The following is a 13,232-nucleotide window of genomic DNA, read 5'->3' as shown; positions in this document are numbered from 1 at the left end:
AAAAGTGGCATTAATATTCAGTATCTTAGAGAAGTGTAATTTGCAGTGATGCCTAGTAATCATCTCATCTTCACTGTACAAACCAGATTAGAGTAGAATGTATCAGCAAAATCTTAATGTGGGTTTTCCAGTGCTTCCTTCATTCCTGATCACTGACAAGAGTAATCACTTATTGTGGTAGTTTGCATGTTATATTCTTCATGATTGAAATAAAATAACATGTGAGAAATGAACCTTTACCATGGTTTGAAATTCAGTTCTCTTACTCCAAAATTCATCTGGGCATGCGAACTAATCTATAACTTAGTAATGACATTCTGTGTACTCACATTAAGAGCTGAAGATACCTTTGAGTCCTAGTTGACTTAGATGAAAAAGTTGTTTAGGGAGGAAAAAGTAGCTCTCCATCAAACTACATAGCACACAGCTTTCTGAGGGAAGCACACTTTCCTGAAAATGAAGTGTATGTCAGTGCCTTATACCCGTGGGTGGCTAGGACAAACCAGGGTGGACGAGGGGTCAGTGTTTATCAGCCAAGGCTATGTGGGAATTTCCTACAGCCAAGTGCAGTGTTGATTTTTTTTTCTTCCTCTCCTTCTGCCACCTATTTTCTAACCCTGCCTGCCTATTTACATTTAGATAGTGAAATGAGATGGAAAAAATGTATTTTGTAAAGTGCAATCATCTGTATTCAGTAAACTCCATCTGGCATTTATGGTGTATAAGCAAACTGCTGCAGGAAGATGCTCAGATAATTAAAACCTTCAAATACAACCTAGGACAAATCTAATTTTCTTCAAAAGTAGTTGCTGAATGTACCTGTGCCACATCTTGACTCTGAGAGAAGGACAAGGCTATTTGCTGTTCATCTTTTGCTCAGGTTTCCTCTGAAGTGAATCTTGTATACATGCCCAGATAGTGTGTCCCTGGAGTATGTCTGATCTTCAGCTTAAACAAGTGAGGACCATGAGTGCGAAACAGAGCTCCAGTCCACTGGAAGAAAGTGGGCCAGTTCATGTTCCTGCTGCTTAGTCATATCACAAAGCATAGGACTGTTTCCTAGGCTGCTCCTACTGCCTTTCACAGGCACAAATTATATGGCAAAAACAAGACAAAAGTAGCGTCACTTTTTAAAATACTGGCATCACCCCAAACGTTTTAATGCCTTTACAACTAATGAATGAAAACTAGTCAGTAGGATCTTTGAAAAGACAGAAAAAAAAAAAGAAAAAAATCTAAATTATGAACACAATTCCTAATATTCAAACAGTAAAGACTATTTATTATTGAGTGGAGACTTTTGGCCCCCCTCTACTTCTTCCCACTACCAGTTTTCCACTTAGTATCAGTGGTGCTAGGGAAATTAATAGAATTAGCTGCAAAGATAGATGTTTTATTTATTTAGCCTCATGTTCTGTCCCTGTTTTCCACCTGTAAATATTAAAGCCTGAGAACAATTCCATTACTTTAATTCATAATTGCAATTCAGGATTGGTCTGCCCCCAAGAAGCCCAGTCAGCCCTTCAAGCTTTCAATACACACCACGGACTGGGTGAAATTTTATGTTTTTCTGTTCTCAAAAGCTGTGTCTGAAGCTTTGCATAAAGGATATGAGCATGTATTCCTTTAGGTATCAATAATGTATATATCCCTTTATAAATCAATACATAATCCGTGATATTCATGCTATTGTACAAGAACTCTGAAGAACAATGCAAAGATCACAGGTGCACATGTGAAATACAGGGAATCAGGACTTGTAAGGAAACTTTTCTACCTGACAGGGTCATTCTTTACCTCCTGAATTATTGTCAGTGACTTGATACCACAAAAGGCCTCTGGCAGCCTGTGGTCTGCCTGCTTACAGAAGCAGAAGCCAGCATGTGAATTAAACTGGCTGAGTGTTTGGATTTTTTTTTTAACTGAGCCTTTGTGCCAGAGGGGATGTACTGTAACTATCTGCATTCTCCATACCTATTCACTTTTAATTGAAAGGCCAAGACTGTATTAAAATTGTCATTGTCAAATTGATTCTTTCTATTCTTATTATTTTTAGATGGCTGTATGACAAGTAGGTGGACTAATAACGATATGAAGTGGAAGTAAATTTAAACCATCACACATGTAGAGGGACTGCAATTATGTCTCTCAAAGGCATAATAATTGGGTAATCAGTAGATTAACTTTGACTATTTAAACGCATATTTGGATACAGTACTGGTGTTCATGGCATTTCAATGGAAAACTCCATCCAGTTATTCTATTTCTTAAAAAATACAGTGATTTGATGGCAAGTAAATATTCTGGTAGCCTGTGCCCCCAGGTGATGGTGCCAGAGCCGGCAGGGCACCCCAAAGCACTGCTCAATTGTGTGCCACAGGGAAGGGCACACAGGTCCTTTCTGTTATGCACATTGTTGCAACTGCTTGACAGAAATTTGTTGTGGTTTTTCCCTATATATGCAAGAATACATTAATACAGTCTGAATGCATTGAAGGATTTGGTAAAGAAAGAAAAAAAAGAAACACAATTTCTCTTGCATGATAAACATGAGAGAGCGAAGCAGTGGTCTGTTATCATTTACCACTCAAGAAGAAGATAAGTCAAGATAAAATACTCATTTGTAAGGGATGAACAATTAACACTGTGTAATTTTCAGGTGCTGAAGAGAGCCTAAGTCAGGTTCATCTCACTCATATGAAACCATCTTTTCTGTGTACCAGTGAGATATCTCCTGAACTGTCTTCATGTAATGAAATATGTCAGGCTTTTGCCTTCAGGTTTTCCTGCAAAGTTCCTTCAATAATTCTATTAGAATCCATTTTTCTTGATTCTTCTCTCCCCAGGCCTGTGGCTTAGGTGCCTGTGGCAGTCACCCTGTAACAAATTATAAATCAGAATACTGGAATGTGTTATGAAGGCCTGGAAACAGCTGCATTGTGCTGGAGTGCCAGACGCGCAAGAAATAAATTGAGGAGTTCACTGGTTTTAGATGAATTATGCTGAACAGGCAGATGCTGTAGGTAACACTGCTCCACGTAGAGCAGATAAAACCTTCAGTTACTGTTGGCTCACTAATTTCAAACCCCAAGCATGGTTCTCTTACCTATACTGCAGTAGCAAACTCCTACAACTCCTAATACTAATGCTTGCTTTTTACTCAAATTCAGGGAGCTTATATGGCTTCCTGATGAGCATATTCTTAAAGGAAGACCATGACAAAAATATATAAAACTGTGTCTATCTTCAAAAAATAATCAGTAAATATATTACCAACAGCTAGTGATGCATACACATGTAGATTTCTCTTTATAAACCTGTATCAAATAGGTTTGGGCAAACCTTTTTCCTAGGCATATCTGTAATGATTTTTCATTTAGCGAGTTTGTCTTACATGTTCAGTCCTGATAGTACTAATTTTGAAGGGTAGGAGCCCACTAGTACCAGCCAATAATATTGGGGTTTCAGATTTTCCAGTGGAGGATAAGCAACAGAGACAGCAGATAAAGATTAATTTGCTTGAAAGTCTAACGGACATAAAATACATCATATTAAAAAAAAAAAAAAGCACAAGCTAGGGTTTCCTAGTACATCATAGCAGTTTGCAGAGCAGGTATCATTAAATTAATCTTAAATATTGGGAGACTGGGGAAAGTGGGTTAAAAAAAAAAAAAAATGAGAGACGAGTAAAGAAACACGTATGGGAGCTTTGTTTTTCCAGCTCCAACCCTATGGTCTAGAAGAAAATGTTTGGTTTAATTTATGTGAAGGTAAATTATGTAAGACATCTTTGATCCTGACAAAGGATATTGCAAAGAATATCCTGATTTCTGGTAAAGCAGAAAATTGAAGAAGTGATGCGTGTTCAAATGAGGTGTGCATTTCTCAAAAATGATGGAAGTTTGCCCAGGTGGCCAAAAAGGCCAACAGCATCCTGGCTTGTATCAGGAGCAGTGTGGTCAGCAGGACTAGAGAAGTGATCGTGCCCCTGTACTCGGCACTGGTGAGGCCCCACCTTGAATCCTGTGTTTGGTTTTGGGCCCCTCATCATAAGGACATTGAGGTGTTGGAGAGTTCAGAGGGTGATGAAGCTGGTGAGGTGACTGGAGCACAAGTCTGATCAGGAGCAGCTGAGGGAATTGCGGCTGTTTAGCCTGGAGAAAAGGAGGTTGAGGAGAGACCTTATCACTGTCTACAACTACCTGAAATGAGGTTGTAGCATGGAGGGCATCGGTCTCTTCTCCCAAGTAACAAGTGATAGGATGAGAGGAAATAAGCTCAGGTTGTGCCAGGGGAGGTTTAGATTAGATATTAGGAAAAATTTCTTCGTGGAAAGGTCTATCAGGCATTAGAAGAGACTGCTCAGGAAAGTGGTGGAGTCACCATCCCAGGAGGTGTTTAAAAGGCCTTTAGACGATGTTCTTAGGGACATGGCTTAGTGCTAGAGTTAGGTTATGGTTGGACTCTATCCTGAGGTTCTCTTCTCACCAAAATAATTCTATGATACTGTGATTCTATGAAAAGGGAATTTCTAATGCTGAGTGATTATGGTTTTTTTTAATTTCAAAATAGACTATTTGAATTACAGCCAGCCTCATAATTTTCAAAGGTAATAGCGATAGAAAACTGTTCATTTAGCTTGATACAACTCTTCAGATTTTCTCCATATATTGCTATTGTGTTAAAATGCTTATTTGTCTAAAAAATCTCTACCAGAACCCTTTTTTCTGTTCTTGCTCTTAAATTATTCAAAAAACAAATCAACAAAGTCTCCTCTAAAATACAGAGATAATATTGACATTTTTATTACAAACTGGGGAGCACAATAGCAAAATTACAGTGGCAGTTGATTGCTTTTTTAGCTAAATTTTCATACTCTCCTTATTTTACTCTTATTTATGGTAATGCTACAGGTATCTGTAGGCTCATATAGAGTTACTGCTGAGACTTAGCAAAGAAAATTTATTTTCTTGTAATGGAATCCAGGGTTGATGTACCTTCATTTTTCACTAAAACAAACGAAGCTAGAAGAACTTTGTTTCATTGGATTTATAATCTTTCTTGCCCTGCAATAAAGCAGTCCTAAAATGTTAAGAGACTAATTATTGTCATTTTTTGTAAATGTGTTTCTCCAGTTGTGCAAATTACTTTTTTCATAAGATTATAAAGGTAAAGACTTTCTGTCACATATATTTCCTGCACTTGCCTAAAGCACTCATGTTCTAGCCATAAGCAAACTTTTCTGTGTGACATCTGGCAATTTTTTCTCTGGGGTTCAGCAAGAAGGCCTTCATTTTTGTATCTTAGCATGAAACTGAAAAAGTGAACCTGAAGCCACTCATGGAAATTCTGATTTTTTGGAGAATAAGATTCTGAAAACTCCGAAATGATACAGAACCAGTCATTATGCTGATGCAAGAAAACCAACATAACTACTCTCTGCCTCGAGGGCTTTCTGATGTGGCATGTCATAGGTGTGTGTTGTGCCATCCCTCTGTTAAAATGTAGCTGAAGCAATTGCTGGAGAGTGAGACCCAGCCTGGCTACCTGACTGCTTAGTGTTCTCACAACAAATCCACTTATACTTTTAGATGTGAGGATGATAAAAAAATAAATCATACTTTTCCAACTTTTTTTCTAAGCATACTAGCAGAGTGGACTTTGTTTTCCAATAAAGAATGTCAATACCGGGGGAAAGCCATATCCTAAATTTACACAAACAAAATCCCACCATATTTGTCATATTTGTTGGTCCACAAGTAATAAGGAAATTCAGTGTTTACCTAATTTTAAGGGTTGTGTGTGAAATGAAGGTTTGTCTTTTAGTTAAGGTAGGGACTCTGCTAAACAGGACGGAATCCATAAAAACTGCATGCCAGGATACATTCCCTCTCTGACCTTTGCCAAGCCTCTAAGATCTATCTAGTAACATTTTGGAGGTCTAAATTGTAGCCTGATTCAGGCCTGCCTGTGTTGCTTATATTTAATCTAATTTGTGCGATATGAGCCATGAAATTGCAGATGCTTAGGCTCCAGTGTATTTAGGGTATATTTAGGTTTTTAATTAGCACTAATGTCCACATTTCTGTTGTTAACCAAGCTAGTTAATCTAAAGCTTGTGTGTGTATCACTACTTTCAGTGGAGGTACACTTTATGGAAGTGTTGGCAAAGCATTAATATATTTACATTTTATTTCTTGCTGGTTATTCAGTGGAAATATGAGCACTTCCTTCCCACACAGGTTATTGTGGAGATACGTATATGACTGTAGTATAATGGGCATTTCAGAGGTACCTCAAATACCTAGTCTAGTGTGAAATCTTCAGAGTGCATCTCTGTACATGTTGTGCATCCCCAAAACTGGAAATGACTTTAAACTCTCACAGTTTTCTGTATTCAAATACATTCCCTCCAGAATTACCTCAAGTAACAAGTTTTGCACCACTATCTTTTAGAACTTCTCAAGTGTGACTCACAAATCAGACAAATCAGTCTTGCAAACCTCCATCAAAGCTGGCACCATTGGAAATTGTCTTTTTCCTCTAATTCTCATTTTGCAGAAACTCAGCCTGAGGCTGCTAGTGTGCATGTTACTGATTTGACCTATGGCACCAAGTGGCAGCCATAACCAGAGAGAGATGTTCCCCTAAATGTAATATTAATTGTAATGGTAGCTTTAATTCTTTTCAAGTTTACATCATTTAATGACGGCTTGCTTCTCTTGTGACTGTAAAAGTTGTTTAAGACCACTTCCCCAGATGGCATTTCTGTACTCTTCTCTCTGCACAGATGACCCCATCTGAATCTGCCTTTCTGTGACTGTCTCTGACAGCTTTCTCTGGAATAGGAAATTGTGCATATGGTCACACTCAGTGCCTTGTGCAATCAAAAACTTAGTGTTAATGAAACAGAAACATTGTGGCCCCTCATTTTCCTCAAATGTCTTAGAAAACCTGGGGTGAAAACACGGTGAAATCATGCAGGTTCCACACGAACAGAAAATTCACTTGAAATGGCTTATGAGTAGCCAAGTCCAGCCCTTTTGTGCTACGCAGAAAAAGGGATCTAGGATGCAAATGAGGACCTGATACTAGCTTTTTCATCCTTAATGCTGTATGACTGTCTCACCAGTTCTTGGACATTTTATAACTGAAAATCAAACGTACTTAACTTACCTTTTATTATTATCTGTGCATATTTTGCTATACATAAATATGCATGTATACATAGGTATATGTACACTATGCAATGTATCTATACCTCCATTTGATTTTGCACAACAATGTATTTTACTCTGTTTAGCGTGCAAGATGCTTTCATTGTAAATGGCATTAGCATTTTCCAGATGATACTGTTTTTTACACCAGTATAATAATAACTGAGAATATCAGAGACTCATTTAAAATAATCAGTCATGCAAAATAATATTCATTGTCTTACAGTCAAATGAACTGTTTTATTTTGGTCTTCTCCTAGGGGGGCAAGATTCCTATCCGATGGACATCACCAGAAGCCATTGCATATCGGAAGTTCACATCAGCCAGTGACGCATGGAGCTATGGGATTGTTCTCTGGGAGGTGATGTCTTATGGAGAGAGACCATACTGGGAGATGTCCAACCAGGATGTGAGTATATTGTTATCTGAGCTGTGTTCTCAAATAATGGATCAAGCTGTGAAAGGAAGTGAAGCATAATGAAACCAGGTGGCTCCAAGTTTTTAACATTGACATTGAATAAGATGTAGAAATAAAAAATTCTTAATCTCCCTGGCCAGGTAAAAGTTCTAATGAACTTAACGAAAAGCCAGCATCTTTTTGGCAGTGTATGTAGGACCTTTGAAGGAACATATTAGAGAATTTTATCATGCTGGTGGTTTTCTATAGGATAATTCAAACAATTCCACTGCAATGAGGTCATTGCCTTTTACATTCCTTAGCTTATTGTTAGAAAACCCTCCTAAATTTCTGTTGATCCCCTTTGGTTCCACTTGTATAATATTCTGTAGAAGTTTTCTGTAAATGTCAAATACACAGAATAAATGGCTCTTGGTGCTTGTGAAAAAGAGAAGCAAAGCATTTCTACTAAGAGGTTAATGAAACCAAAATACTTCTGGAAGTAATCAATGGATAAAATAGAGAAGTAGAGTGATCCGATTAAAAGACTTTCAATACAGGTTTCCTTGCAACATTGCTAAACTATCCAAGCCTGCAGTCCAAATGATTGATGGATCACTCCCAGTATTTTTGTAAGAAGCAAAACATTTTCCCAAATAATATTTTTGTTATATATATATTTTTTTTCTGTTGGCTTATTAATCCTAGATTTATTCCATGGGAATAAATAAATCACATTTTCTGAAATGCAGTCACTGACACAAATAGGTTTTTTCAGGGGGTTGGTATATATCTTTAGTACTAAATTCAAAAAAGTCAGTAACAGTAAAAAGAGAAAGAAAACTTCCTTTCAAATGAGTACCTCTGTAACGCAAGCCTGTGCAGAAAACTAAGTATTTCTTTTAATTAGTCATGAGCAGTTTTTCTATTGTTTGTGGAGGTTAATGAATTGCATTATGTATGCTGATGTACCAGTGGAATGCCTTTAATAATATCACATTCAAAATCAGAAACAGAAGGGTTAACCTCTTTATCTGCTTCATGACTGCTTAAACCACAGACTGTTTTCCTATTCCTGTTCTGACTCAGTGTAGTTTTTTTCTGCTTTTGAATTAACTGATCCAGTTAAAAGGGAAAAGTTAACAGAATTTGGCTTTATAATTTTCTACTTAGAATGCATTTTCATACATTTCTTTTTTAATTCATGGTGCAACAGATGAAGAGATAGATCAAGAGGTGTTATGCTCCAATGAAAAGGTTGTATTAAAAAGCTTTGTAACAGTGTAAATACTGGGCATTGTTTTTTGTTTGTTTGGGTTGGTTTTTTTTTTTTCCAATGTAGACAAATGATAAAAGAACTAGGCCTGCCCTGCCTAGTTGGAAGTGTACAGGTATCCTTGTGGTAAGTTTGAAAAATATTTTTTGGCCTTGTGAGATGAGTTATATCAAATTATTTCCACAAGACCTTCTGTCTATCAGTTCAGGATTGCCCATGAGAAGGTAGGTTCTTTTTCTGCCAAGTGCGGTGTCCAATGGAGAGTGTGGGAATCAAGTGCTGCTGAGGATGATCAGATGATAGTCAAGACCTTTTGAAGTTTTGCATAGTTAAGCAAGCACCTTACTAGCTGTAGCTTTTGTTTATGGATTTAGTTCAACTAAGTGTGAGTTTTACAGATCCTTTCCAGACTCTCACCTTCCTCAAAGTCATATACTGTATCTTAACTCCCCTACAGCCCTTTCTGTGTGCCTAATTTACAGCCTGGTTTACTTTGCAGATAAACCAGAGGCATTGCATGGTGAGACAATTAGTGAATAAACACATTTGTTTAAACACAGAATGTCCATGTTAAAGTGGTTCATAGAACTGATAAAAACAAGTAGACTTGAGTGCCTTTAAGTTTTCAAAAACTTTTATCCTTGTGCAGGTGATTAAAGCTGTTGATGAAGGGTACCGCTTGCCACCTCCCATGGACTGCCCAGCTGCCTTGTATCAGCTGATGCTGGACTGTTGGCAGAAAGACAGAAACAACAGACCCAAGTTTGAGCAGATTGTCAGCATCCTGGATAAGCTGATCCGTAATCCCAGCAGTCTGAAAATAATCACCAATGCAGCGGCAAGGTGACATATTAGATCTTACATTGTACATAAAGAAATGTCTTTGATTTTGTCATCTTTCACAATTAGAATTTGTTTACTTTGTTCAGCTGCTTGTTCAACTTTTAACTGTAGCTGTTCACAATCTTGAAGGCTAGAGAATGCTTCCTGACTAGCCCTTCAGAAGGTTTTACTATTATTATTATTATAATTTTTATTATTGCTGTTATTTTTATTAATAATTTGCTATTGTTTATTCAAATGCTGCAAAGCTGTAATGCTATGGTTTTGAATCCCATTGTAAGATTGAGCAAAGGTTTGTGAGAAAAACACAGATGGCAGATTTGGCCATCACGTGATCTTCCTTTTCATTCTGACCTTATGTGTTTTAAGTGCTTAGTGTTTCACAGGTTACAGCTAGCCATGTTCCTGAATATCTTTCTGAATTGGGTCCAGACACATATTCTACACTCTTACGCTCTGTTCTCACAAGTCACCTGAACTTTAATCATATGAATAGACTTTTTGCTTTCAACACAACCCACAAACTTAAAAATGCACTGATGTTCCCTCTTGGACCATTGCCTTAACTAGGAATTCATTTCCAACCTGTGCAATATTCCTGAATGCGTTAAAAACATTCATTATAATCCTGGCTTTGCAACATATCCTGGAACATCACTATCATGAGATAAGAATTATCTCATTGAGAGAGTGTAACTGAAGAGTGGGTTGACACCTAAGGACATAATGAGGATGTGGTGAAATAAGAGCTTTGGTTAAGTAGGGTTTAAGTGAACCAGTTTATATCATGCACAAAATGTCATACTCTTACTGAAGTGATCTGAAAAGATGTAAAATGACTTTCAGCATGAATGCTAGTACAAAATCTTCTGTCCACAAATCAAGCAGAGTCAGGAGAAATGCACTCTGCTGCTCCAGACCCAGGTCTTAGAGGGTGTTTCAGTGGGTGAGAGACCAGAGTCTGACAGGAGGCAAGCTTGAGACAGGAACACAGTGGAATGTTCCTCTCAAACCTTCACTTCTAATGCAGCACACTTCTCGCCATGGCAATTGAATGGGAAGGCACAGAAAGGACATGCATCCTGAGCTAGAGGCTGGTGATCCTAATTACCTCCTCTTGCCATTCCAGAGACGTGAGAAAAAAAAGCAGAGATGGGAGGAGGAAGGCAACCATACTAATGGGCTCTGCTTTTAAAAATATATAATGAGAGAAGACTGCTTGCACAGTAATTATATTTCAATAATTTAATTGGTGAGCATTTAAAACGCAGTAAACCAACATGCTTATTGAAACAATTATTTCTGTTACCTACCAGGTAACAGAAAACAAAAAAAAAGCAACCAAACAAACAAAAGGTTGGAAAATAACCCCAGACTATTTATACACTATCTTCTCAGTCAACCATATTTCTTTTAAACATCTTGCACCCTATGTGGCAAATGATTGCTGCAAATAATTAGTTTGTAGGTATATGTTGTAGCGATCTGCTGAATAAGTGAGTTGGGGGTCATGACTATGTTTTGGGGGTTTGATTGCAGAAACCAGTGCTGCATGTTTTGCATTCCAAACAGAGACAAAATATTCCCTGTTTCCTCTCCTTCCAATTAGGGAGGTGAACCACAGCAGAGCTGAAAACAATGTTGACCCATCATTTCCAGTTTACCTGTTCACAGCCAGTAAAAGCTGACATTCTCTAACGGAGATGAAATTCAGTCTGAGGGCTGCTTGCACCTGCTGGGTTCTGCGCAGAAGCACCACAGCGTGGTATTGATCTCTCCCGTTTCTCTCTTGCTCTCTTTGCCCCTCTTTCATTATATGCTTTATTGGCATGGGCAGCTGAGGCTGCACATCACTACCATGATGCCATGCTCTCTGCTTGTGGCACAACATGGGGTAGGAAGGAGGTAACACAGTAGGGGACTTCTCACAGATGCTTTAGGTGAGCGCTCAGTAAAATGCTCCTCATGATAGGCTGCTGCTTTGGCTTTGAAGTGGAGCACCTTTGTGAGAAGGAGAACGTCAAAGGTGATTTTAATTCCCTCCTTCCCAATTACGTTTCCACTGCTAAGTCCCTGCACCCTTTGCATTCCCAAGCAGTGCAGTATCTCTCCCTCTCTGCAGCTCCCCACTCCCCGGTGACAGACAGGGGCCTGTGGGGTGCAGGTGGTGGGCACATTGGCATGGGTGAGCCCAAGCCCTTCCCCTCTGGCAAGGCATTTGTTGAGGTTCAGGAAATGTGTGATCCATGATCTCTCCATATCATTCTCCTCTTGTCAGTGTCTGAAGACCAACCCAGCCTATCCTTAAACTTGAGTACAACCAGGAATTGGGTATGACAACATGAGAGGTGCTGGGCAGTCCGATGCAGATTTTGAAATCCATGATCGCCCCCATGTAACCTTTGCCAAAACTGACTAACATCAAACCTCAGGCCTGGCTGAAAGGCTGCAGCCAGCTCCACACCCCTTTGTGTCCCGTAGAGAGGCACTGCTGGCAGGCAGCACGTGCTCCTTCTGCAGCGGGAGATGATGGTGCTCCTGGCTGGGGACCAAGCACTGGAGGTCCATCCAGCATCGCCTTCTGACAGACTGACAGAGAAAAATGAGAAGCCAAACTTAAAATGGGTTTGGGTCTTGCTGTGGCCTTGCATGCAGAAATATGTAACGGATAAAAAGCACAGTGAGTCAGGGCAGCTCCTTGGGAAGGAAATGCAGCGTCAGATCCCTGCCGGTATCCTTGTTCTGCCAGCAGCCGGGGAGGGACAGGCATCGCTGCAGAGGTAAAGCTCTCTGCGCTTTAGCCCTGAAGGCTCAAGGGGTTTTATCAGCTCAAATGACTGCTCTTTGTTGTTATTTGAGGCTGTAGTACTCCCGCAGCACCTCTCCCATACCCGTAGTAAGCAATTAATCTAAATTATAGGGGTCACAACTCTCTTTTACCTATGTCTGTGCTGCTACTGGAAGACTGCTAGAGCTTTATGTCCACCATATGCTTGTAGGTGTTCAGAATATACTTGGTCAGGAAAAATGTTTAACCTGACGATGTCTGTTGCAGATGCAAAGCCTGTCTCCCCTTACAGATTTTAGAGCTCATGTTTGTTTAAAATAGTCACAGCGCTGTTGTATCCTATTTAAAAGCACATTGCTGGAGGTGCATGGGATATCCCTGTCCCCTGGTATGTTACTGTTAACTGACTTCAGCTGAAGGATGCGCTTGAGTGTACGTCTGATCCCAGGCCATAACGCAGGCACGTTTTATACTAATACCTCACAGGAATACAGGAGAGGAGTCAGAGCCTTCTATTCTATATTTCCTTTTCAGTTTTCCATCCCATCTGGCAACTCCATGGCATCTAATATTTTCTTGATACCTGAGGGGATGCTTTTATCCTTATTGATTGTCTCTTTGCAGACCGTTCTATGTGCCTGTGAACTTTACGTCAACAAAAGATTCTTGTAACCACAGCACAGCAAACGTTTCATTATACATTTCCTGGT

At 39.2% G+C, this 13,232-nt stretch overlaps 1 protein-coding gene across 2 annotated transcripts in view; it reads left to right on the top strand.

Moving 5' to 3' along the window:
* Positions 1-13,232, top strand: part of EPHA3 (EPH receptor A3) — a 228,999-nt gene that overhangs the window by 200,407 nt on the left and 15,360 nt on the right. For both annotated transcript variants that reach the window (XM_082076386.1, XM_082076385.1), the window contains exons 14-15: positions 7,478-7,627; positions 9,541-9,734. In XM_082076386.1, coding sequence (XP_081932512.1) covers positions 7,478-7,627; positions 9,541-9,734 — 344 coding nt within the window. The remainder of the gene's footprint in view (positions 1-7,477; positions 7,628-9,540; positions 9,735-13,232) is intronic.

The sequence above is a fragment of the Streptopelia decaocto genome (assembly GCF_964273445.1).
Source record: "Streptopelia decaocto genome assembly, chromosome: 1".
In the NCBI taxonomy this organism is placed as follows: Eukaryota; Metazoa; Chordata; class Aves; order Columbiformes; family Columbidae; genus Streptopelia; species Streptopelia decaocto.
This window is presented reverse-complemented; position numbering and strand designations above follow the sequence as displayed.